General features: G+C 35.5%; 1 protein-coding gene across 1 annotated transcript in view; it reads right to left on the bottom strand.

Annotated features, from left to right (window-relative positions):
* Nucleotides 1-4,830: 4,830 nt before the first annotated feature.
* The window catches only part of LOC145787126 (uncharacterized), a 31,686-nt gene continuing 9,968 nt past the window's right edge, over nt 4,831-26,548 (bottom strand). The window contains exons 12-45 of the mRNA XM_082598851.1: nt 25,612-25,788; nt 25,109-25,241; nt 24,115-24,350; nt 23,449-23,538; nt 22,803-23,013; nt 22,529-22,683; nt 21,907-22,045; nt 21,460-21,557; nt 20,604-20,745; nt 20,307-20,438; nt 19,902-20,080; nt 19,433-19,546; nt 19,179-19,299; nt 18,658-18,762; nt 17,949-18,062; nt 17,281-17,416; nt 16,833-16,948; nt 16,458-16,583; nt 15,991-16,111; nt 15,096-15,181; nt 14,327-14,479; nt 13,809-13,987; nt 12,316-12,453; nt 11,617-11,750; nt 11,129-11,345; nt 10,429-10,618; nt 9,858-9,980; nt 8,873-9,013; nt 8,208-8,339; nt 7,554-7,736; nt 6,891-6,980; nt 6,102-6,182; nt 5,704-5,828; nt 4,831-5,350 (exon numbers count right to left, since the gene is read on the bottom strand). Of these exons, the coding sequence (XP_082454977.1) occupies nt 5,192-5,350; nt 5,704-5,828; nt 6,102-6,182; nt 6,891-6,980; nt 7,554-7,736; nt 8,208-8,339; nt 8,873-9,013; nt 9,858-9,980; nt 10,429-10,618; nt 11,129-11,345; nt 11,617-11,750; nt 12,316-12,453; nt 13,809-13,987; nt 14,327-14,479; nt 15,096-15,181; nt 15,991-16,111; nt 16,458-16,583; nt 16,833-16,948; nt 17,281-17,416; nt 17,949-18,062; nt 18,658-18,762; nt 19,179-19,299; nt 19,433-19,546; nt 19,902-20,080; nt 20,307-20,438; nt 20,604-20,745; nt 21,460-21,557; nt 21,907-22,045; nt 22,529-22,683; nt 22,803-23,013; nt 23,449-23,538; nt 24,115-24,350; nt 25,109-25,241; nt 25,612-25,788 (4,776 nt within the window). The 3' untranslated portion in view covers nt 4,831-5,191. The remainder of the gene's footprint in view (nt 5,351-5,703; nt 5,829-6,101; nt 6,183-6,890; nt 6,981-7,553; nt 7,737-8,207; nt 8,340-8,872; nt 9,014-9,857; nt 9,981-10,428; nt 10,619-11,128; nt 11,346-11,616; nt 11,751-12,315; nt 12,454-13,808; nt 13,988-14,326; nt 14,480-15,095; nt 15,182-15,990; nt 16,112-16,457; nt 16,584-16,832; nt 16,949-17,280; nt 17,417-17,948; nt 18,063-18,657; nt 18,763-19,178; nt 19,300-19,432; nt 19,547-19,901; nt 20,081-20,306; nt 20,439-20,603; nt 20,746-21,459; nt 21,558-21,906; nt 22,046-22,528; nt 22,684-22,802; nt 23,014-23,448; nt 23,539-24,114; nt 24,351-25,108; nt 25,242-25,611; nt 25,789-26,548) is intronic.

Raw genomic sequence — 26,548 nt, 5'->3', positions numbered from 1 at the left:
CACAACAATCTTCACTTCAGCAGCAAGTTTGATACAAAATCTCAACTTCTAACATTAAAATATCTACAATTCTTTTCTTTGCCTTACACCAGAGAAATAGAATTTTGTTTTCCTAAAGTTATTAACTATTTAAGAAATGCAATACAAAAATAGCTGTTGGACTTTACATCTTCTCGAAAGAACTTCAACTGGCAGAACCGTTGCTTGTGTCGCAAACACATTTGCTACTGTTGGTGCTTTAATGCATATAGGCTACTCAACCCAAACACTTACATTTACATTTAAGCTAAATCACTTTCTAACTGTTTATTTGAAATTTTTAAAAATAACGTTCAATGTTCATTTTTTACCTTTCAAGTATGACGTACTCGTTGCGTTATTCAAGTGCATGACATCCACTAGTCACACTTTTGAATCTCAGCCTGTGCAAACAACACTATTTTCAAGTAGTAGCCCAATATTCACAATATGGCTGTTGCACAGAGTTAAGATGTGTTCTGTAAAATATCTACACACGAATAAACATATTCCTTTATTCATTTTTAAAAAAGCACCTAATGAACTATTTTAGGTTACATGAATGTTTTACTGGGAACGTGCTGTAGACAAAAAGTAAAGGTTGTAGGTTATTACATTCAAGTTTAGTTGACACGCCAAACACCTCCGAGTCCGAATAACATCTAAACAAAAATCTGTCGTGTTGATTTTGTGGCGTGGGTATGATCATGGTATGATGTTCGAAGATTTAAATTAAGTTGACGAGCAGGCAAGAAAGCCAATAGATGTTACTGCATCGTTAAAATAACAAGTACGAAGTAGGCTAGTCATCATCAACATCATGTTTTTTTTATTTCCGACCATCAAAGCAAAAAAGCAATATCACTTTCCATAATATTGCAGGGGTCTGGAAAAAAGTAGATGCGACAAAACGCAAACGTAAAAGCATGCTCGAGACTCGAGAGAGAAATGATTTACTGAATACAAGGATTTTGGCACGACCGCAACACCGTGGCATGCAAACTTCGGAAGAGTAGTGAGAGTGCCTACGTTCAAAAGGATAGCATCACTACTTCGACATCCTTAGAAAAGAACGTGACTGTGTGAGTGTGACCTGCTCGATGCAAATAGTAGCCTCTATTTTTTTCATTGACTTAGCCTAATCTAGATTTTAAACATCATAAGCCTGGAATACGAGAACAAGTTACATTAAATTCAAACTAGAATCGTAAAAAGTCAAAATTATCTCAACAAGAAATTACAAGAATGATCATGCGTAGGCTATAGGATGTTTTACCATTGTGCGAGATGCATAGAATTTCTCCAACAAATCATGAAAGGGAAAAGATTTTTTTAGTGATCTGGAGGTTATCGCTATCTTTTGGCTGAGAAATCAACGAACAAGACAGAATTAATATTTTCACTAAGAAGGCATTGTATATCCTATAGGCTACATGGTGGGCAACCAAATATTTTGAACAGGCTTGTTTATGTGTCCTCTCATCCATAGAAAAGTGATTAATATAAGATTATTTTAAGTTAAACATGGCACATGGAAAACTAAATGACATTAAAAACTACAAAAAACGGCTTTTTCAGCCAAAATGTGGCTAGGCTACTTTACTGATGTAGCCTAATGTACAAGAAAAACCAAGAAAAGCAAATTGCCGTGATAGGTTTTGATTTATGGTTCTCAATTTTCTGTAGCTTTTAGCACGTAGTCGAAATAAAGTAGCCTAGCTTTGCTGCATAAATGAGTTTTGCATGAGCCATGAACAAGGTCTTAGGCAAAAGTTTGTGGAGCCATGTTCTTATTGCAGTTTATTTCTGCATTAACTTTCACTTTTACAAGTTTGTCCACTGAGTGCTGCTTCTGTAAGTAAGGTTGAAGGTAAATAAAGTTGCAGCCTACTAGGAAATCAATTAATGTACAGGAAGGAATTGATAGTGCCGGATTTAACATTAGACTGGAAAGACTGAAGTCTAAGATTTCAAGATTTAGGGGCCTCAAAATTTAAAGCCTATAACTTATGGTACAATAAAAAAAAAACATTTAAACATATATTTATATAAATTTTTGCTTGGTGATATTGTGAGATTTTTTAATTTCAACCAGTTCTAGAAAAGTAAATGTTCATAAACAGGTCGCAATTCATTTTAATTTTCTGGTCATTATGAAGAAAGCAGCTATATACCATAGTTGCACAATTTCTTTTCTTCTTGCTAATCTGACGACATCTAAGCAAGAAATTCAGCAAGATGTTGAACTACTGATGGAAGAGCATGCCCAGATGATGTTGACATGAAACTTACTAATGAACGTTTGCAGTTTCACGTGTCGGCCAAGGTTAGACAAAACTGCAGGTCTACAGAAGAGCACGTTTTGTCTTATTGGGACCGTTATAAAGTTATATACCGTAGCCTACGAGCAAAACACGTAGATCGCTTTCCTAAAAGTAAAATATATCATTCGACAATTTTTTAGCTTAATGAGCACCAAACTGGTCAGGTGAAAGGGTATTTTCAAGACTTAAAAATAAAATAAAATCCACAATGTCTCAAGATAGGTTGTCTGCTTTAAGTATTCTATGTATTGAAAGTGATAAACTGAGGCAAATAAATTGTGATAAGATTTTTGGATGATTGGTTATTTGAAAGACTAGGCAATTTTTTTGATCAGTCTGAGTACTTTTGATGAAAAAAGTTCATTTCTTATCATGTGTTTTAAACCAGTTTATTTGGTGAGAACATATGGATCTATGCATTATGTGATTACTATTATTGTCATGTGAGCTACGTGTAACTTATACTTATAAAGTATAATTATTTTGTTATTACCATTTGTCACACACGCAATATAGAATTTGTAAGTTCAATATTTCTTCACAGGACATAACACTAACAATAAGTAGAAATATTTTATTTGACCAGGCATCCAGCATTTTCTGTTTTAATACTTCATGAAACATCTACAATTAAATTACAAGCTTTGGTTATCTTCAAATGGTTCATTTCAACACTTCTGTGCATATTTCTCCATCACCAATAAATCACTATGGTATCAGTGGATGTTTGTTTAAACTATCTGTCTCTGCCTGTAAGGGTGCAGGTTGGGGGTCTCAAAAGGAGAATGGCCTAGGACTTCTCTTTACGAAAATCCGGCCCTGGGTATAGGCAAGCGCAGACCTGGGTTCCACACCTGGTAGAAGTAATATCAAAGGACTTTAAACTTTGGTTTCCGCAGCATTCTTTTTTATCACTCAAAACAAGACAATCACTCTTACCAAAAATTGAGTTCCCGACTGCAAGCGATAACCTAATTCGCTTGAAACAGCTGATTGCTTACAAAACACACATACAGATTATGCCAAGTTAGCCACAGAAATCTCGTTATTTACAAAAACACTGATAATCAAAATGTAGAGACAGTTTTACCTTAATTAATTTTTGAAGAGTATAAGTTTTATTTTGTCATTGTTTACAAAAAAATCAAGCTCTTCAAATTCTAAACAGTAATTAAGTCCGCGTAACAAGTATGTTGTTTAAGACTACCTTATCGTCTTCTTAGAATTCTTGTACTTAGCGGTTTTACTGGTTCGAGAACTTAACAAGATAATTTTCGGAGATAGCTAACTGTTGTGTTGAAAATCGTTTTCTCATCTCAGGATTATATCAGCACTTTTAACTTGAAGCCAACTCTGAGATAGCTTGGGACCACTTAACAATTTAACATATCAACATAAACATAGATGATCTATGTTTTTTGCATGTGGAAACTAAAAATCAAACTTTGAAATGTTTATACTAACCTTTTATAATAAAAAATGTTTATACTAATCGAAGCACAACAGAAAGCGTCGCAAGATGATAAAAGAATTCACTTGCAGAAACCTAAGCAAATTGTATAGGCCTACTATATCGTCTAATTTTGCGGTCCAAAATTTCTACTGGAAAACGTATTTCCAGGAAATGTAATATTTATCATTTTCTGTGAAACTGCAATCAAAAGTTAGGCTATACTACCATTTTTGTTTTGTTTTAATCTTGAAAATATGAACTTATACCAGGTGTGTTAATTTTATCCAAACTTAATCCTCAAAACCGCTGTCAAATACATCATCTGGTGTTTTTCGTTTGCGTGCATGCTGTAAATAACTCGTAAAGCTGAATGTGCTTGATTAATCCTTATTACAGTGTACATAAGGAGATTAAGACGTGGATTTTTTCCATTGCAACATACATGCCCTTTTATCAAAGGATGTAAAGTTAAGAAATTCTATACTTTAATTTGATGCAAAGTGTAAAATGTATTTCATCCTCACTTTGTTGTAAATTATCAGGATATGGCATCTGGATTTCAATTTACGTTGACTGTTTTGCGTAATATATGTTAAAGGTGTATTGATATTGGCTAACTTTCTCTTTCTATCTGCTTCTTCTTAAAATAGAAATTTTCCACATTTTATGCTCTGATTTTCTATGGCCGACTTTCTGCACGTAAATTTATGCCCCCTCATTTCTTTTTAGGTCAAAACAATGGCTTACATCATACCATTGAATCCATTTTTATGGTTGCGTAAAATTTACCTCTGTGATAGATATAATTTGCAATAAAGAATAAATTTTGCCTTGACAAAGAACCCTTGGATTAGACTAGACACAGTCTCAGCAGAACGAATGCAATATCTGATGAAAATCAAGAATAGACCAACTAAAATACAAGTCAAATTTTTATTTTAGTTTGGATACTATTGTCATTTCTTTTTTGTAATTTTAAACTGCCCTTTTTAAAACTTTAGCTTTAAATTGCATTAGATGCTACAAGACAATACGTACTACCACCCCACAGCAGCATAGGGCCATTTTATTGTGTCAAGCTGTTATCAAGTGCCTGTAAATATAGTATTGCGGATATAATAGCGGTAAGATTTTGGCAACAAAAAAATAACAAGCAACTTTTCAATACACAAAAATTAAAAATTCTGTAATCTCAATATTTTGTTGTCGTTTACGGCGCCAAGCCATTTTGTAATTAGATAACCATCATTGATTTGGTAACACGGAACTCGACAAGTAAGCTGTGTCCAATTGTGCACAGGATTCAATCGCAAACTTATGCTTCAAAAATTGTCCAACTTTGTTTCGAACTGTAAGTTTTTTGGAATGATTTTTTTTCTGAATGTAATTTTATGATCTATGCAACAGGCTCCACTCGGACTTGATAATCCGGGAATCGACTGCGCATGTCAACAGTGAACTCCACTTGTCCCATAGAGCTTTGCTGTTCAATGTAATTTTGTGAGACGACGAATTCGGCTGGAGTAACTCGTTGCTCTTGGCTTCCAAACCACCACTAAACAAACAACATTGTTATACAAACGCTATCGGACGTTGTGTAGGATGAGTGGCGGTGTAATGAGAAAGAGGGAGGAAGAAAGAGAGGAGGTAGAAGAAGAAGAAGAATAAGAAGAAGAAGAAGAAGAGGGAGAATGAGGAAAGAGAGGAAGTGCAAGTCTATTGTACTTGATGCTTGAAGCAAGTGCTAGAAATTGAATTTTCACTGGGACTGTTGCAAGGAATCAAAAGAAGGAGAAGAAAAGATAATCTTCCATCACGCTGATTTTGTGTTTGAAATTTAATCACATTAAAGTATTTTGAAGAAATTGCAACTATTTTAAAGGTTCTAATTTATTTTGAAAGACTTACGTTGGCCCGTATGACAGGACCTGGAAAGATTACTCGAACAGAGGAGCTGCCAGTTGGAAGATACAGTTTTCCTTGTGCTCCGTTTGGCCATGTGCGAGAGAACACGATAAAACCTGTGTCTCGGACTGAAATAAATAACTTTCTATCATAATCTTTCCACATCTACTTCAAAACTTTTAGATTTACAAAATATAACAAGTTTTTATAAATACAACAAGCTATCGCAAATGCTTAAATAGTTCACATAGTAGGTCTACATAGGCTTTGAACAACAGATGAATTGTGAATTCCTGTTTTGTCCACAAAATTTAAACAAAACGCTTTTGACCGATTTTTCAATGCCTCAGGCGTAGACTACCTGGCTACAAAGTAGTTAAACAGGTTTATGGTACACTTACCCATCTCGCAGATATATTGTCGTTGCGCATTACACCCAGAGGCAAAATAATAACTTCTTGCGTAAGCGCAGTCACCATTTCCTGCAAAACAACGCAACTTTGTTGGTTCTGAATAGCATAGCAAATAAAATGTGAGGTTTGTTACACCACTGCAGTAGTTTAAATCAAGCAGATGTCGCCTTTGGTGTTTTTCAACAACTGTTTTAAACTCAAAATCACTTGGTCATGTAGTCTTAGTAGTTTCAATTGATCTGTACCAAACATATATTTTTCTTCTTGGAAAAGAAAAATATAACATTTTTTTGTAAATGGAGTATCTTGTGCTTAGCTTTGAAAGTATAACCTATCTTTTGTGAGTATTGCGAGGTTTAAATGTTTATCTAAATTACTTTGTTTAAATGTACAGTAAATTTAATTCCATGTACAATAAATGTAAAAGAAAAAACGATTAATTCGTTTTATTACTTCAGTGAAGATGAACATTCTTCGAAAATACACCACAGCTAGCGGTAAAAGAGTGTATCTTTTGTGAGCAACATCCATTAAACATAACTTCACAAATTTACCACTAAAATTTATTAGGCCTACTTAGGCACTTTGCAATACAGTTCATAGATACTACACAAGTTTTTATTATGCTTTAACTGAGCAATAAAAGGCTTGTGTATAAAGACATAAATTTGAAAGGTTTGCTATAGTCATATTTTAATAGTGTTGTGGTTATTCGACAAATTCCTTTTCCGTACATCTCACATCAACATAATATTGTTATTTCCATGTAACTCTCACCTGGTTGTTCTGGGCCCCATCCGTCATTGAAAGACAAGGCTTCCCCATTAGACCATACCCAACTACCTTCTTCCGCTCGGTCGGTTAATCCTTTTAAATTTTAAAACATAGGTCAACGTTTAAACTTTTCAAGTTAGTAGACATTACGCCGCCTTTCAATGCAATTGCTTTAATCAAGTTTAGACGACAAAAAGTCTCCATTTATTCATATTAAAAGGCAAAATATTGCGAATTAAAAAGTATGCTTTTCTTGTACGCTAAGTCTCATCAAAAAACAATAAGACCGTTTAAGGTCGTTTACACTCAATAATCATGGGTTATTTTGAAGTTTTATTTTGTAAATCTGGTCAGTTAGATAAATTTAGCTTTAGTTTACGTCCAGATGTCATATTTTGTCGATATAATCTGTTTAACAATTTTACTTTGCTGATAATTTGATACAGTAGTCTGATACTACTGTACTGTATAATTGCAAACTTTAACTCTGTGCAGATATTAAATTGTTGCAAGATCACTATCATGCTAAACTGTAGTGTTTAGTTGGACTGCGACCTCAAATATTCCAGTATACCTACTGGCCGAAATGGTGTGCCACTGTCTGTAGTTAGATAAACATCTTTAGGTAATGGCTGGGCTTAAATTTTAGTTTAGACTTTGCTTTACCGATCCAGTATTCTCCTGGGAAGTTTCTCTCAATCAGTCGACGAAGACCTTCATTGTCAGCCACAACCAGTCGTCCACCGGATGCTGCACAATTTTCACTTGCTTGCGGATACGTGGCAGCATCGTCACTGCCTTGCATACAGCTTGATCCCAAAGGTGTCCAGCCAGCAGGGCAATCAGCGACTGTGAAAAACAAAAGGTTCAACGGGTTAGCAACATTTGAAATCTAGAAATAGAAAAAGATGCACAAGTGAAACCTACAAACATCCTTTTCCGGTTTTCCAGTTTTTAACTTGCTGCTTCAAACAAAGTAACCACAGGCTATCGAAGTAGACATAAGTGTGAAATATCTAGGTTAAATTGTTTGCGGTTGGTTGGTTTGGTTGGTTTTGAGTCTTTATCCTCGGACTGACAAAGCCTTGATAGGTTATTCCTGGCAGTTTCGCATAGGCTACTTGTAGAGGCTTTCGACGCAGGGCCGATGACCGAGATTGACAGAGTGAAGTTTTCTAATTGTTGAAGTGTTGTTGCAGGGGAATTATACTATTCACTAGGTTTTTACACTATTCCACATTAAGATATATATGTCACTGACACAACAATACTAAACTGATTTAATTTCAGATATAACTAACAAGAAAATAATTAGCTTACGTCCGTCACGTGGAACACAGGTTCTACTGTCGGATGTTATCTCGTGGTCTTCGGGGCATTCACAGAAGAACCCTGGTTCGGTATTGACACATCCATGAGAACATGGTTCGGTTGTTTCGCACTCATTAACATCTGCGTTTGAAGCACAGCACCTCAATGTCATGAACAGATGAATGAAAGCATAAAAGCTTAATTTACAACAAGAAAAGTTTTCTCAGTGAAGAAAATTTACTTTCCACAACTTCTTTGTTTTAACTCTTACACTCCAAGATATTTGTCATCTTGCTGAAAAAACCTTCCAGACCGTCATATTTCAATTTGCTCAATGTTAGTAATTTATCTTTGTAAAGTTAACACACTAGATTGTATATGCTGATACATGCAACTTTTGTTTAAGTTATGGACTTGTAGCCTATATAATGTCAATAAAAACTTTGTAGTAAGTCTTAAAGTATGCTCAAGTAGGTACAAGAAAAATAATAGCCTACTTATTGATATCAGAAGAGCAAAAAAGTAACTTTCAGTTTGGTTTATAAGTTGAGGCGACTTGTATTTTGATAACAATTTCTCCAAGAACTTGAATGTCACTCTCAGTCAGAGTCTTTTCAACATTTAAACAGAGAATTAAGTTTAAGTAAAATAGACTGTGAAAAACTCTCTCTTACCAAAACAAGTTTGTGCGTCTTCGCCCAAAGCGAACCCTTCTCTGCAAGTACAATTATTTCCTTCTATAGTGTCGATGCAAATTTGGCTGCATCCGCCGTTGTTTTCGGCACATTCGTCAACATTTGATCGCCCTTCTCCACCTGCAACAGAAAAACGTTGTTGAAGCTTAAGATTCATGATTACTCTTGTACTGTACATGCAAATACAGGTGGTATAAGTTGGATTTTGTTAAATCTATGGGGCGGATACCTGATGCGAAACCTTTTTAGCCTTCCATTCTTGTGTATTGCAGGCAACTCTTTATATCCAACAGTTGAATAGGTAGCCAGTTTGAGGTAAACATAAAGGTGATGTTTCTAAAAGCTATACCCTCACGACAATTATGTCGTCGGTCTAACAATTAAAAAAAATCTCAAATTATGCGTCAAATGCAGATGCTGCAATGTGGACAATGGAACTTTTAAACTAAAACAAATGAAACAAGCTTTCCACAAAAAAAAACGAACAAAAAAGGAACCAAATATGTCATATTCTGGTCCGTAAAGTTAAAAAAGGATCAATACCACCGATACCAGTTCCCACTTTCCATGATACATTTCGGATGGTGACGTAGTGTGACGTATATGCGGATGCGTCACTGAACAAAGTTGAAAATTTTTCTTTTGTTCGAAACGGGAAATGCGGCATGTTTTGTGCATGTGCACTTATTGTATTTAGAAGTGTTTAAGTTTTGAATGCATAACTTTCTGTGTATTTGTGGCCAATCTGATTTGTTTTGGCTAAGTTTAGTTGCTCAGATTTACATTGTTTTGTAGTCAAATGTGTAATTAAGTTCATAGCTATCTCTGGCTTAAATTTCCCATACAACCACAAAACTTGCGGATATTTATAAAATGTAACAAAATTGTATCCAAATGTTTCAGCTACAAAGTTTGAACTTCTACATTAAACTCTCGCATGATCAGGCAAAAGTTGACCGCTTACCTATGCAAGATCGAGCATCGGCGTCCAGACGCAACCCTTCGGGGCATTCGCAACGGTAAGACCCTCTCAGATTGACACAAGTGTGGCTGCATTGTCCGTTATTTACCTCGCATTCGTTACGATCTACAGGCACCAAAAAGCTTTATTAATGAACAGCATCAATTTCACTTTGTCATCATTTGGATAAATATCTTTAATCCATGCTGACACAACTAGTATCAAATAGACTATACTGATTAATCATTACATCCAACCTAGGTTCGTTTCTGGTAGTAGTGGTAACGTTCATCTGATAAATGCTAAGTAAAAGCGGAAACAAACAAGTTGTTTTATTGCTTCACTGAATGTTGCAACTACTGCTAAAAACGATGATATTTGTAAAAAACACTCAAAACGTTGCAGTATGCAATTTGGGTTTTGAAAGAAAATATTATTTTTAAATTGAAGCTGCAAAAGAAGGAGTTTTCTAATATGGTTCAATTACACGTACGAAACACACAAATTTGGTGACAGTGGAGATCGAAAATTAATTTAAACGAATAAGTTGCAGGCTACTACTAAATTATCTCACCATAGCAAACTCCTCGTTGAATGTTCATCAAGACCAAACCATCCAATGCCTCGAAGTCGTCGGCCACAAAAACACGGCTTTCATCACCACCAATCATAGCCAGTTCTGCCTCATCGTAGTTTCCAACTCCAACAGCAAAGGTAATTGCGCCAGCATCTCTGAGGGCCATACTTGGCCCGATGACGCTATCCTAAAAGTAGAATAAGCAGCTATAATAATGGTCTGACAGTGGATAGCAGTGAAGGTTTTCGTAGTTATTTCAAAAGAGACATGATAAAGGATGCTTTGCCTCTTGCGTTACTGATAAAGTCTTGGATAACGGTCGATCTTTATACAGCCCATATTTGTAATAGATGTAAAAGCACATAAATCATGCCTCAGAGACTTAACTAAAAATAGGCATGGTAAGCTTTCGAAGGAATTTTTGCAACAGATCAAAAGCTCTAAAAACTGTGCCAATAATAACTTTATAAGTATGTTATGGTAATGAAAGTCATTTAAGCGCCACGAAACACGAATTAAATATTATAACAGGTTTCACTTTTCTTAATCATCTCAAGGATCACATTTACGTTGCAATAACAGCGATTTTTAATCGTCAAATACTGGAATAAATGGAAAGTACTGTGCATGAACACCTAAGCTTGAAACATACACGGTACATGAAGAAGAAAAAGAAGAGAATGCAAACTGTTCAAACCTGGGATTGTCCATCTGTGATGGTGACCACGATCTTTGGAACATCATCACCACGTGCTCCATTTTCTGGAAGAAGCAGGTTGTCCAATACGTATTCCAATGCTTGGCCTGTTCGGGTGCCACTACCATCGTATGGAAGATTGTCTATGGCATCAGCAACATCGTCCCGGAAGTTGGAGGAATCCAAGTTAAACGCTTCAATAACATCTCTGTTGTACCTGTGCGCAAGTATTCAAGCGTCAATTGCATTGCGTCAACGTCAATTAAAGTTAGTTTTGCATCAATCTGAGTGCAAATAAAATTACGTTCTGTTATCAAATTTTGGATTACCATTACCAAAAGATTACCAAATACCAAATTAAAAAAGTTAGTGCACTTCCCTATTACCACAGGGAACTCGCAGCATCAAGCTGAAACAGGTCGTTAAAATGTACATTGTGAAGTACCAAATTTTGTTCAAGCAATGTTGTGAGCGCCTTCATTGCATACCTGATCAAAGCTGTGTGGATTAAGTCTTCGCCAAGGTTGAAACTCAAAAGGAGAGCTTTGACAAAAGATTTAAGTCTTTGGAAGTTGTCAAATCTAACTGAACTCGATGAGTCAGCAACGATGATGACATCAGCCTACGTAACAAAACAGGTTGGGTTTCAAGACTCTTCTGATGATCCGTTAAAGGTGAAACAGGCAGTTAAGGCTTCAGATAGTAATAACTATATTTGATTTAATTCGCTCTGCTTTGCTTTTTTGCTTAGCATTGAGCACTTTTTGTAGTATTAATAGTTTTTATTGTTTTTACATTAAAAGTCATGTATAAAGACTCTTTTGTTTGTGTAAAGTAGTGTTATTTTTTTCTAGTCTAGGGTCAAAGGCCTTGACTATCCTTGAGACAGCAGCTGTAACAACGAAATTTTTTGAGCAACAACTGTGCTGCGCATTTAAGGCGTCATTAAATAGATCAAAATGAAAGAATATAAGAATGGAAATGGAAATTTATGCATATTTTCTTTCAAAAGCGACTTGCATTTTTACGGTAAATTCACCTAACCAGTTGCGTTTTCTTGTCAAGGAAGTATTCACATGCCAAGCATGTATTTACAGTATGATTTTAACGTTGTTTTTTGCTGTTATAATGATTTTTAGCATAAAATTGGCAGATTTGTGTTTTTAGGCAAACAAAGTATGACAAACCTGTTGAAGTGCACATCGTTCAGCAACAGCGCAAGGCCTCTCCTGGAAGTTGCAAAGATGCCCAGTACAGCAACATCGGCAGACATCGTTTGCCGAACCAGCATTACACTGGGTTGGTAGCCAAGCACTCAATGGGTTCTAATAATAGATAAACAAGGCAAACGTTAGACAGGGTTTATTCAAAATATAGGCTATAACAATGCTTATTTGGTATGAATAATATATATATTAGGCCTATATATATTTCAAAGATTTTTTAATTTTTTTTGATGAGCTATTCTTACAAGATCAAGATTGATATCGGTGTGCGAATGATACAAGCACATGTCCAGCAGTTGGTTGGGAAATTATGGGCAGGGTGTTTTGTAAGTTTAGTGTATGTGAATAACAGTTGATGAAGACAATAAGAGCTATACAGCATAGCTTACAAATCTGTATCATTTGTCATAAAAAAATCATGTCTGATTGGTTGCTGATATATTGTTGTCTTTGAAGTTTAGTTAAATTCGAAACGTTTAAAGGCATACTAAATGAAAATTTCAAACCGGAATTAAGCATTAAAATGAGTAAACTGAACATTCAAGAATACATTTCAAAAACAATTACCCAAAAAAAATTGTTTTCAATGGCGCTGGCAAGGCCCAAAGTCCAGTGTTTCATTTATTTTCATTTTTTTCAAAATGACCAAAACGTGCTAACACTACTCGAGAATACGTAATAAAAGACAGCAATAACAAAAGCCACGTTACCACATCTGATGTTTTGAGCAAACTGTCTGCTGTTTTGATGTTGCGCTGTTTTGATGTACATACATACATAGCCTACAGTCAAATCGCCCGCAGTAACAATTATTGCGTGATCGGTTGATTGCTAGTCTTTTGTTACGTAGACTGTACAGTCGCACGCTTCGTTGCTCAGGCCCAATCTCATTTTGAAAGCTCTGACAAAAGTACGCGCACAATGGTGATCAGACCGCAATGGAGCAAAATGTTATTGAAAATCGTTTTATGGTAGCATGTTAAACACAAAGAACGTGGAAAATCGCCAAGTCAGGTTTTTCCTTTAGTACCCCTTTAAGGAATATGTATTTTCAGATGATACGTATTAAGATTACTGGATAATGTGAAGCAATGTAATTGCAATATCTTTGCTATAAATAAACATGTTGCTTTTATAAGCTTTGCTATAGTTTAAAAATTTCATAAAACAACCAACAATATACAAGTGACAAGTTTCTGCTCAAAAAATTTCGTCAAACTAAAACCTTACAAATTCTAGCCAGTGTATAGCAAATGCTGTGACATAAGTAGCAACATAGGTTTTTTGGTGGTTTTCAGATGTGGCTTGAAAAGTTTTTTTTAATAGTGTGTGAATGAATAACAATAAAAATGAATGTTACATTTTCTGCTGATCTTATGCTATATTTATTAGGCGATATCAAAACTAAACGTGTTTGATTGCATGTTTTAAGTACGTGTACAAGTGGCATATACCTGTCGGAAGTTGTTGTTGCAAGCCAGCGCTTGTTTGCATCGTTTAAAGATCGCTTTCCTGCCATCGTGTACGCGCACTTCGTTTTCACAAGCATCAGCGTCATCAGGGCAGAGTTGAACTCCAGCAGCATTGCATTCTTCGTTAGTGGCTGCTCCGTTACATTGATAGCAGGCTCTTCCTATAAATCAATGATGTGAAATAAAACACTCATTGAGCAAGTACGCAAAATACAATTAGATAACACACCAAGTAAATGAAACCTTGATTAAAAGCACAAATCTTTCGAAAACTCTATTGGTTAAAAACATAAAATAAAAGTGTTTTTAGGTGTTTAATTTAAGTACTTTATTACATTTCGGGAAGGAAAGGCATAAATCAAATCAAGTTTACATCAATTTTGAATGAGGAAAAGTACTGTAGAGTCCACTGTCCAGTGACCTTCATTTTTCGTTAAAAGTATACTTGTTTTTGCTTTTAAAAAAAATCCAAATTAAACAGATTAAAAAGACAAACTCACCACATCTATACCCATCCGAGGAAAGCGCTTCACCAACGTTGCAAATACATAAAAAGCTTCCGTCTGTATTAGTGCAATTTCGTTGACAGCCTCCCATGTTGACTGCGCATTCATCAATGTCCTGGCAAGTTCCATCCTCCAACAGGTTGTATCCTATGCGATAAAAAATTGTTTCAATACCTGTTTGTACTTTTAATACGGAACATCGTTAAGCATAAACTTAATTAACAAAAAAAAGGTTTTTGTTTCGTTCCAGGCTTACGTTTGGAAGTTCAAGATTAAGTGAATTGGAAGGCTAGGAGGCCGACCTTTGCATCCATCTTCAAAAAAGATGTTCACAACTTCAAATAAAAACTGACCAAAAAAATTTTACTTTTCGACACTTCGCAGTTTTAGCGTTGAACCAACGACGCACTATTCCAGCTAGAAAAACTGTTTGTTTTTGTCATTGATTTCAAGTCCATAGATGTTAAATCAAGGTAAAAAGAGCCAAATTGGTTAGCTGGAGTTGTAAGAACTTACATGAAATAAGTTACTTTGCGTTTGAAATGAAATCAGGCGAATGAAAGGGAAAATAAGTTATGACGTATATTAGGCTACGTCTGTATAACTTGAATGCAACGTTGTTACAGTAAAAGTGTTTATAAGTTTTTATACTTACAAGAAATGTTACTCGCAGTGACCTGTTGCTGAAGGCGACATCACAGCTAAAAAGTCTAAAAACACGCCAAAATAATTGGTAATAAGTAACCCACAGTCAAAAAATTACCTCGGGCGCAAGAACACACATATGAGTCTGCAGTCAGAGTACATGTTTGTCCACATCCACCATTATTTTCGGCGCACGGATTAGCTCTGCAATTCAACAAAAATCAATTTTAATGAGCTTGATGCTTGTCTGGATATAACTGACATTTACTCAATGCTAAAATAACCGTATTAATTACATATAAGTAAACATGCTGACATGGCAAATATTTATGGGATCAAGTCGTGTGCACACAAAAGATCGCATATTGGTTTAACGTTTTTAACCTTTGTCCATTTAAACACTGAATGCTGATTTGGATTAAACTTTTATTAAAACTAACTAAAACGTTTCGCAATTCAATGACATAAATAAGCAACCAAACTAAATATTGAAAATGGAATGAGGCTGTTCACCAGGCATTAAATTAAATAATATGAGATGTTCTACTGGTGCAAATTAAGCTAAACTATCACAAGATGTATACAGTGACAATCTGTTTTTATTCCGACGTTTCGTCAATCAGACAGGACTGACTTCTTCTGGGGGCTACCCAGGTAGTGACTACCTGTTTAGCATGCCAAAACAAAGGATTTCAGCAACATGGTCCTGTGTTTTGGCATGCTAGACAGGTAGTCACTACCTGGTCTAGCCCCCAGAAGAAGTCAGTCCTGTCTGATTGACGAAACGTCGGAATAAAAGCAGATTGTCACTGTATACATCTTGTAATAGTTTAGCTTAATTTGCACCAGTAGAACATTTCATATTATTCAAGCTAAATATTATTGTAACTTACAACGCAACTCATTTTCCTGCGGTGGGCAGATCGACATCTCACTTAACAGCAAGGTTATGGTGACATTTAAAGAAACAAAAATACTATAAAATGACCAGAAAAAATGATTTTTACTTCTACCTGCACGTGAAACCATCATCATTAAGAATTCGGCCCTCGTCACAAGAACACTCATATCCTGGATCCAAGTTCGTACATCTCTCGGCACAGTCTCCATTATTAACAAGGCATTCATCGACATCTATATGTGACAATATACGTAGTAAGTATCAGACGCAAATACATTTGACAACAACAACAAATAGTGTTTAAGATGGTGTGGATCGAATTCCATAATTTCGTATCTTTTGTAGGTAATAGAATGTCTTTAAAAATCATTAAAGCAAACATGGACGACCTGAGTTGGTAAAAGGATAGACCCTTCCGCAAGAACTCACAAGAAGAGCATAAAAACGAAGCTTTTCTACATTAACATTTGAAAACATGAAAAAGAATAAATAAAGACTACATAACTGTTTTCATTACTTTACTTTTAGCACGATTTTTTTAATTTGTCCAATACAAAAGAAAATCTAGTCTCATCCTACCAATGCAGGTCACTCCATCACCAGCCAGAATTCTGCCCTCTCCTCTGCAGCGACATTCAAATCCGCCTAGAGTGTTGACACACACCTCCGGACATCCACCGTTGGCATCTTGACATTCATCAGGGTCTGGAGAAAAAAAAACAGTTCATGAGAAGGGTTTAGAGCAGATCAGAAGTCAAATGCATTTGGTTAAAGTTTAACTGAGCAAGTTAAAAAGAGTTTTTTTAATTGACATGTAGGCCTAACTTTTTCTGGTGTGTCCAGCATAGTCTATTGGCTTGCCCCTCAATCGCGTTTGTCAGCTTTGATGTTGGGGTGTGTACAGCAGATAAATAGTAAGTTATAGTTTTCACTTTTCTGTGTATTGTATCTCACCGCAAGTAAGACCATCTTCGATAAGCGAATATCTCGGTGGACAGAAGCAGGTGAAACTACCAATCGTGTTGGTGCAGTTGTCAGAGCATCCACTTGATTCGTCGGCGCATTCGTCCCTGAAACAGACAAATGCCATGTTATAAATCATAGTCCTACAGTGTAACTAATGATATATAGTATATAGATTATAGCATAATATATTTCAACATAACAAAATTATAATAATCATCATAAAACAAAATTTTTTTATTAAAAAGTGGGAAAGGTTTTAAAACAATGAAACTTTTCGAGTTTTAAGATATGTTTTCTCTTGCAAATAAAGCAACGCTTAGTTACAGCAATTTTTCATTATTATTAACTTCTAGAAAGGAAAATTTCACAATGAAACATTAAATAATAAACGAAGAGTAGACCACAGTAAACTAAAACAAAAGAAATATCAACTCACCTTTCGCAGATCGAGCCATCAATTAGAACATAATCGGAGAAATCGGTGGGGCATACGCAATCAAAGGAGCCTTCCAAGTTAACACAAGTCGCTGGGGCAACGCATCCTCCGTTATTAACCGCACACTCGTCCGTGTCTGTAATAAAATGGGTTGTAATAAATTATACTATCAAAAACATGGTTTTCGTTTTTTTAGAAACGTGGCAGGCTATTGTCTCCGAATGGCGTGCAATTTTTTAATGGATTGTATGATAATTTGATGTTGGACTACAAATGTAAAGTAGAAACATTAAGTTTGGCTTGAAAATGCACTGTTGAAGATTGCCAAATGTTTCAGTTTGCAGTAAGAAGTGCACACCTACTAAATGCATAACGGCACGGCGACGACATCACCGGTTGTCTGACCTCGCTACATTTTAAAACAAAGTAAACTGCAATGAAACAACACATAGGCTACAGCTACCTCATTTAATTGGCATCAAAACAAAAACCCTTCAAACGCCTGATACACTCGCTTTCAGCACTCAAACATGTAGGGCTGTAGGCTTACATAAAAGTTTTAAAACGTTTAAAACGAAAGTATAAAAGCAATTTGTTACGTGGAATTGTTCATCTATTCAAGAAGTTGTGCTGAATAATCTTAAAACAAAAGCTGGAAAATGCTTTACCAACGCAAACGTCCAAATCCTCTGGGCTTCCGTCCCATGAAGATGTTTCATTGACGAAATTGTAAATGCAGTTAAGCTGTGACCTTCCAGCTCCTTGCAAGCTAAGCTCATATCCTAAATAGTTCGAAAATATTCAATTAAAAATTACAGTGCATTTATAAATATACATTTTGTGCAATAAAACAAAGTTGCCAGGTCTTCCGAAATTCGGACTAAAAAGTTAAATTGGCCTAATTTTACATAAGCTACTGTGTCCGACGGCTAGCAAGTCATTCGGATAATTTTATTTGTACAAACGTTTAATTTCTTTTAATATCAGCGATGTGCTGGACCAAAAAGAAATTTTTATTACAATATTTGTCTTAAAATTCCCAAATTTTAAACCAATACTGTTCGAATTCCTCCAGCATTACCTGGCAACTCTGGCATGAAAACAAGAAGCAGCTATATTGCTTTGTCACATACTTGTGATGCTACCAAAGGAATAACCACCCCGTTGCTTTTAAAGTTAATCTTTCACTGCAGAAAAACTTCAAGTTTTTCAGTTTACGTGTTGCAATTACAGTTTTGTTTTCATTAAAGCGTTTTTGTAGTCGAATAAATCAGCTCGATACATTGTCTAGCATCAACTCTACTCCTAAATTCTTTTCATCCACCATGCCTTCACAACTATACGTATATGCACATTTTTGTATAAACAGATGCGAACCTTCTTGGCATTCTACTGAGGCAAGTCCTCCTGGAGAAACTTGATCTCCTTCTTGAAGACCACGGAAAACAACATCCGTCCTGGCAAAGACTGGGCAACCGTCAACTAAAATGAACAAGAAAAATACTTGGTGATATGATATGTTCAATGGACGTCTTGTACGAACTGGATTGTAGGCTACAGCAAAATAGCCCGGAACTAAGTTTACAACTGGGTAAGCTTAATGTCTGTCGTTCTGCTCAACCAACATGTTGTTGTACATACGTAAACGTTTGAACTGTCATCAAACACTAAGCTTAAATTTCACATTTGGCGGAAGATACTCATCAGTTATGCAATCAAATATGGAAGTAGAGCTTTAAAAAGAAAATTTAAAAAATAATTTTTCAAATTTGTTATTAAAACATCATATCAACATATAATAGGAAAAATATTCTATTTGTTTTTCACCTAGAAGAAATCAAAAGCGCAGTTTGTAGCATGAAATATTTAATTTACAGTTTAACATTTCTTGAACTTACGGAAAAAGTCGTAAGGACAAAGATCAGCATTGCAACTAGACTCAGTGCAGCAGCACTCGCACTTTGAATTGATTTCGTTGAAGTTGCATTGGGATGGGCCTTCCCCGGCATTTCTTGGATTCTGCATTAAAACCACCAATAACAAGACACTGAACTTGAAACATATAAACAAACAATCAATAATTGCAAAAAGTGTACCAAAAAGAAATTTCATCATTGAGGAAAAAAAGCTTTCAAACAAAGTCACAGCGTACTTGGATCAAGTTATTGATGCAAGCCAGCGTCTGTTGGCAACCCTTAGTGATCCTTGTAATGTTGTTCCTCGTACGCATCGTCGTAAAGCAGGAGTCAGCTCCAAATGGACACGACTGAAAGTACAAACATTATTTTGTAAAACAAATTTTATTTGAATATACACAAAAATTTATTACATCAAAAAAACACAAAAATAACTACTCAAAACATGGCGCTTTATGTTACTTTTATTTGAGATTCATTGTTTATAGCCTACCTTATTCTGTACCTATTATGTACTAAAAATAGCAGTTACAAAACAAAAAAGTTTTGCTCATTGCAAAAACAGTAGACTTTATTTCGAAATTATAAAATAAAGTAAGTTCGGTCGAATGATTTCTACCATGCTTGTTTACATAATAACAGTAAAGAAGAAATTTTCTCAAAAAAATTGAATGAGCACAAGCTATGAAACAAAATGGTGCTTACGCTCAAGTCTTGGCAATCAGCGTTGTCCAACGCGTTGTCACAAGTGTAGCAAGCCACTCCGCAAGTTCTGCCATCATCTCGAAGGTTAAGACCCTCCGGGCACTCGCATCGGTACGACCCGATGGTGTTCACGCAAGTGTCTTCACATCCGCCATTTTGAGTTGCGCATTCGTCAATTTCTGAAAAATTATTACAGATTTATGGTAAGCAAAATATACGAAAAGTTATGACAATGTAAAATCCCCTGCAGTCAAAATCTCTTTGATAAGTTGTGTTCAGCATATTTTACAGTAAATTTGAGAACACGCATATGTTCTAGTTAGTGTACTTGAAGTGTAAACAAACTTAAAGCGTTTTGCACTTATCATGTGCTGAAATGTCCCAATTGATTGTCACATATCATACCAGTGCAGTTATGCCCATCTTCCTGGAGAATGTGACCGGGTTGGCACAAACAGTTGTAAGATCCCCCTGGAATGTTTTGGCAAATCTGTTCGCAACGCAGTGGTGGCACTTGACCGAAGCAACTGTCAGGTTCTACAAACAAAAAAATCATTCTTATAGGCCTATGTGCTTGGTCTATGGAACTAACTTTTAATATTTAATTCTATAGAATAATACACACAAAATTAAGCCTTGTTAATATTAGTTTCCAAATACTTGAAGCATTGATGATGTAGAATTAATACTACTGTATCTTACCACAGGTTTCACGGTCTGTTCCCAAAAGCATTCCTTCTGGGCACAAGCATTCAAAGCCAGGATCCAAATTTTGGCAAAGGTGGGAACATCCACCCATCTCATCCAAACACTCGTTTATGTCAGCACAGTTAGTTTCGTCAACCTGCAGCATTAGAGATTAACAACACCGACTCAAAATAGCTCATTCGATCAAGGAAGGACAACCAACTCTTTGTCGTCATGGGGCGCAAGTTACAATTATCGTAATAGTTGACAAGTAAAAAGGTTATTTTATTGATTTAACTGATTTAGATACAACTAAAAGAGTGTGTGGTGATGTTATGTTTATGGATTGCACAGTAGCATACAGGCATGTGACACTATCTCAAAAAATTAAACTAAAATTTTTATCATCAATTTTCTGGTTTTACAGTATTTTCACGACTGGCAGATTTTGCCCAGTATCATTACTGCTCAACATATACACTTTATACTCTACTGTAGTTTGTGTGGAAGTACCGTATCATAAAAAACTGGTTCCACAAGCAAAATCTATAAACAGTGTTCGTGTTCACTGCTCGTAGACCGTGGTACATATTTGCTTCAAATCTGAGACGAAATTATATAATTAGTGAGGTAAAAAGTTATCTATTGTCGCTGTGCTTTAGTGAAGGTCAGGTATAGATCTATTTCGTTTTGTTTATAATTTTTTCTCTTAGATCATTTTCACCAAGTTCATCTATGACGCCTAACATGCTCAATTGTTGTTTGAGAGAAAAACACAGCAGACGTACTTTAGTCGCACAAAAAAAAAACTAATGAATCTACTACTGGTTTGTTAGACCTGATAACAAAGCAGAAAAAGTGCAAAACTTACCAAAATGCTTTGAAGACCGCACAAGCAGTTTCTTCCTCCAGGTATGTTGACGCAGCCTTCCTGGCAATTTCCGTTGTCGATTGCGCAGAAATCAGTAGCTAAAGGTTGACAAATATTACGTTTCGGTGACAGTCATAAACAAAAGGATGATGCAAATACTGGCCTATTGAAACAATGGAAAAGAGTGTTCTTTGAGTAAAAGATGTTTAACTTTTATAAATCTACCACAAACCACATACCAAGCGGTATGTCCAGAGTAGTTCCAAAAATGAAGTAATCAGTTAAATAATTTTTCAAGCAAGAATATCTTTGACCATTAAACTATTCAAATTTTGCAGACAAAAATTTAAAACAAAATGAAAGTTAAGTGTTTTCATTGGAATTTGAGCTAAGATAAGACAATAACTTATAACAATTGGAGAAAAATTAAGAAGCTGATTATTTTACCGCATGTTAGTCTGTCACTGCCGATGATTTCGCCTTCTGGGCAAGTGCAGTAATAGGAACCGACAGTATTAGTGCAGTTGTTGCTGCAACCTCCATTTCCTAGGCTGCATTCGTCAAAGTCGCATCTTCGCTCATCAGACTGAACATGAAGCAAAATTTAAGTCAAAATAATTAAAAAAAAAAGTAACAAGTTGGTATGCTTTTACAACAGGGAGGCCACGTGACAGAGTAGTGAGATCATCTAACAATGCGCCACTTCGGTTCGACTGATTGTCTTTGTTTTAGCCTTTGGGCTTAAGGTCTAGTTTTTTCCTGTTCCAAGTTAGCGGAATTCTTCCGGACAACACCGAAATGGTACTATAGAGAGCAACTCGTTTTCAGCCTAATTCTCAACGCGTGCAGACCTTCGCTCTGTTCGACACTTGTTATTCGCTATAGCATTTGTCCACGCTGTATGTTGAGAAAACGCTTAGACATACTTGAAAGCATAAACACATTATTGGCTTCTTTGCTTCTACGGAAGCGTGATTCCAACCATCAAACTACCAGGTAGCCTACGTACGTGAAGGCAACATAAAATTAGATAAAACTTGTAAAACAGCTTTTAGCTAAACTGTCTTACGGTGAGGAAAAGCTGTTGCTCTGGTTCAGTGCAAAGTCTGTCTCCAACAAGATTCATAAGATCGTCATCAAGATCTTCAAATCTATCAACAATTCGGTAACTGCTTGGGTCGTTGTCAGCAATCATTAGGATTTCTTGTTCGTTGACGTTTTGAGCTAAAGAGTTAAAATAAAGTACATGATAAAAACTACTTTTACACTGAAACAAAACTACGATAGTTGCTTTAGCCATGAAAAACTTTATGCAACTGTGGTCTAAAAAGCACTATACTTACTGATGCCGACAACAAAGACTTCTGTAGCCTCTTCATGTAAAGCACCAACAACATTTACAAGGTTATTGCCATCCTGGGATCGACCATCGGTCATAACCACGACAATCAGAGGGACACCAGCACGACGGCCTCTTGCTGCAGTAAAACAGTTTTGTGTTGCCGCCTGGATAGCTTGAGCTGTCCTTGTTCCTCGGCCTGCGTATTCAATTTCCTGTAATGGAAGAATGTTTAGAAACGATTGGTGCATTCATGACCACGCAAAGACAGCCTATGATCTACTAAAGCGATATTTTCCTTGATACTGATGTTATGTAAAATAAAATACTATAGAAACTGAATAAAAATTGTTTTACAGGGTATGTTGGAATTGGATAGTATTGAAACACGCATGCATAAAGTTGCAATTATTTTTATTCATCAACGTAAATCATAAATTGCAGTTGCAAAAAGCTATAGTTTTTAAAAGATAATTTTCACAATGATTTATTTAATGCTTTAAATAACATACTACTATACTTGTAAAAATACGAATTAAATTAATGAAGTCTGAAGCGGAAATATGTCTTAATTTCCTTGACTTAAACACATCACCCCGAATTTGTCATACTGTATGTAAATACAGACCAAGCCTATCGGTTAAACTTACTCCGAGCCTTTCAAGCAAATCATCAGTGCTTTCGGCATCTTTAAGGTCAAATCGCTTGTTTACCAGTCGGTTGTAAGTCATCACACCAACCTAATACCACAAAAAAGATACAAAGAATTATTGGAAAGGCCAACACTTGTTTTTGAAAATATTGTCAGGTTAAAAACTTTGTATATTTTGCTACAAAGTGTGAGTGATCAAGAAGTTTTTCGCTTTTACAAGCTAAATATAGGCCTAATTGGAATATTAATTTATATAGGCCTATTCCTTATTTTCACCAAACTGGTTTACATTATTCATATCAAACATTAGTATCTACAGCACTATATTTCATAAACTAAAGTACAGGAAGGGCCCACTGCAAGGCAAGAAGCAAATCATTATTTACTACAAGCTAAGAAACAATTTAAAAAAACAACAGAAAGCTTAGCAAATTAAATGCCAGTGAAGTTTGTTTATAATTTTTCTTCGTTTTATTTTTCAATTGCTTCACTTATTTATTTACAAGCTGTCTAAAACTTACAATTGAGTTCAGTTTAGTTCAGTTATGTTTATTTCTAAACACCACAGCAAAAACAATACATGCCATCATAGCAAAGGTCCAAAAAAAGTAGAAGAAACAAAATTTTCAAGCACTGAAATCAGTGAAGGTGCAATTTGCCTTACCCGCGTTTGCTCTGGTGCCTGGCCGGCATTGAACGGTGACACAAGATCGGTAACAAAACCCATCATGATACGGAAGTTAGCGTCGCCGACTGAACTTGAAGAATCAAGAATGAAATAGAGATCAATGGGTTGAGCTTCGCACGGGTTCAACACAGGGCAAGTGCAAATGAAAGATCCGTCGGTGTTTGTGCAGCCATGAGAGCAACCACCATTGTCAGTTGCGCACTCATCGATATCTGAAAAAAAAGCACAATCCATATCTACTACCACAGAATTGTAAAACAACATATTCTTTTGTCTACGCAATGAATAAAGTTAGCAATAAACTATGGGCATGTGTTCCATGTGTTCTAAATTCAAACTTGTTGGAAAAAAGCAAATATTTTTCAATTGGAAAACCTTTATAACTTAATTTAAAGTAAAAACATGAAGTTATCAGCACTTCAACTCTGTTACCGGAAACTTTCCAAGTCATTTAACTATTTTGTAACTGTAGAAATCTTCAGAAATGTTCTCTTTTTGCAAACATTGTCAGTTTGGCTTACGCTGTTGCATGTTATACTTTAGAAAAATATTTTTAAACGCTTTTTTTCCAAGAAGAAGAAATTCTTTTGAAAAATCATGATTTTTTTATTGCTATCGATACTTTTTTTAATAATGGACTGCTCGCTCAGACCGCCACCACAATCCTCCGTGTACTTACAGTGGCCTTGAACATTGTCATCAACCTGTACTGTATTCTGCAATTTTGAATTTGTTTTATAATTATGGAACAATTTGAATTACTTTCGTTCAGAGTCAAGTCAATCGGATAAATATCAACTTAAATGCCATTTTAAGAGTCTAACGGACGCAGCTGCTGAAAAAGGTATCCTACTCTAGACCTTTTGATTCCAGGTAAAATATAGTGGTGGTGGTTTTGGGTCGTTTGGATTCGACAATGTTTAAAGTTATGCTCAGAATGTAAGAGTGAAATTGCATCTCCCTTTCTTACCTTCACAAGTTCCTGGTTGGCCTCCTAACCAGACACCATCGACAGTTCTTGGTTCAAGAGAACAAACCAGCTCTGCAGCACCATTGACCACTCCATATCCTGATGGGCAAGTTACGGTGCAAACATCTCCAATCTTTGAAAAAGATAAATCAACTTTTCTCAAAACAACTTGTAAAAAATTGTTTCCAACATAATTTATTTTAAGAAATCAATTGAAATGCTCTTGCAGGTAGCAAACGCGTTCTCAAATTCAGCAACAATTTTGACAGTATAGCAGTAGGCTACTCTTCAATATTGAAACTTTGTTGAATTACTTAACGAGAACCCATATTTCTATTGTGTTTTGTTAAAAGCAATTTTTGCATCTAATCTCAAATGTAGGTTAATACAACATCACAATTTTAAAAATGATTAAAAAACATTTAAGTTAGTTCACTGAAGTAAATAATTATGTTTAATTGTCATAAGTCTAATTTCCATTTGAAGGTTAATCCTATTCATACCGAGTATGGAGCATCTGAACAAGTAAGGTTTTGATTTTCTTCCAGCTCGAACAAGTCGAATGGGTTGGGACAATTAATGTCAAAATCATCAGCAAGGGTACAATCACCTCCGGCATTGCAGAGATTGTCGTGGCAACAGCATCGGCAGACGGATGCACCATCTTCTGCTCCATTACACTAATAACAAAAGAGTCGATACGATTGATAAAAAATAAATTATGTCAGTGTCTATAGAAACAATAACATGTTACTGAGTTAGCTTGCAACAGTAGCAAATTCAGAGAGGACACTGCACTCATCCAAAACAAATTGAGAAAAAACATGTTTGTTTTTTTCGTTTTTGCAAAATTTTTTCGTTTGCCTAGCTCTCTCAACTATATTTTAATATTATAATTGGCGGCATTAGACGGCATGTTTTCAGCAGTAAATTTAGAAAGTAAACATTTGTTATGGGCATTTCAATAGCTAAAACAATAAGCAATATTACAAAGCAAACACATTGCTTACTCTATTAGTTAACAACGAAATTAACCTTTTCCAGGGCTAATCGATCATTGCGGTGAAGAGTGTATAAAGGTGGGGCACCTCAAAATTTTGCTGTGTGGAAGCTTTGCTGCCGCTCCAAATGTTTTTTTCTAGATCTGCTACTAGTTTGCAGTAACTTATGCTTAATTTTACGTAAACCCTGGCTGTTGAGTTTTTCTTCACATTACAAGAAAGTTAACCTTGAACTTCAATGGTCGCGTATATTTCACCAAAAAAAATAAGATTAAAGAAATAACTTTAATAAAGAGAAAAATAGCAGTAAGCTACAATGAGAAAGTAGATGAAACAATTTGTTAGTGTCACAATAATCTTGCAACGACTACTGTACAGTGTACATACTGTATAGCTTGAACAATAAATACTATTAATACTACAAAAAGTACTCAATGCC

This window comes from Aplidium turbinatum, chromosome 18 (assembly GCF_918807975.1).
Source record: "Aplidium turbinatum chromosome 18, kaAplTurb1.1, whole genome shotgun sequence".
NCBI lineage: Eukaryota > Metazoa > Chordata > Ascidiacea > Aplousobranchia > Polyclinidae > Aplidium > Aplidium turbinatum.
Note: the sequence above shows the minus strand (reverse complement) of the source record. Positions and strands in the feature narration are given on the sequence as shown.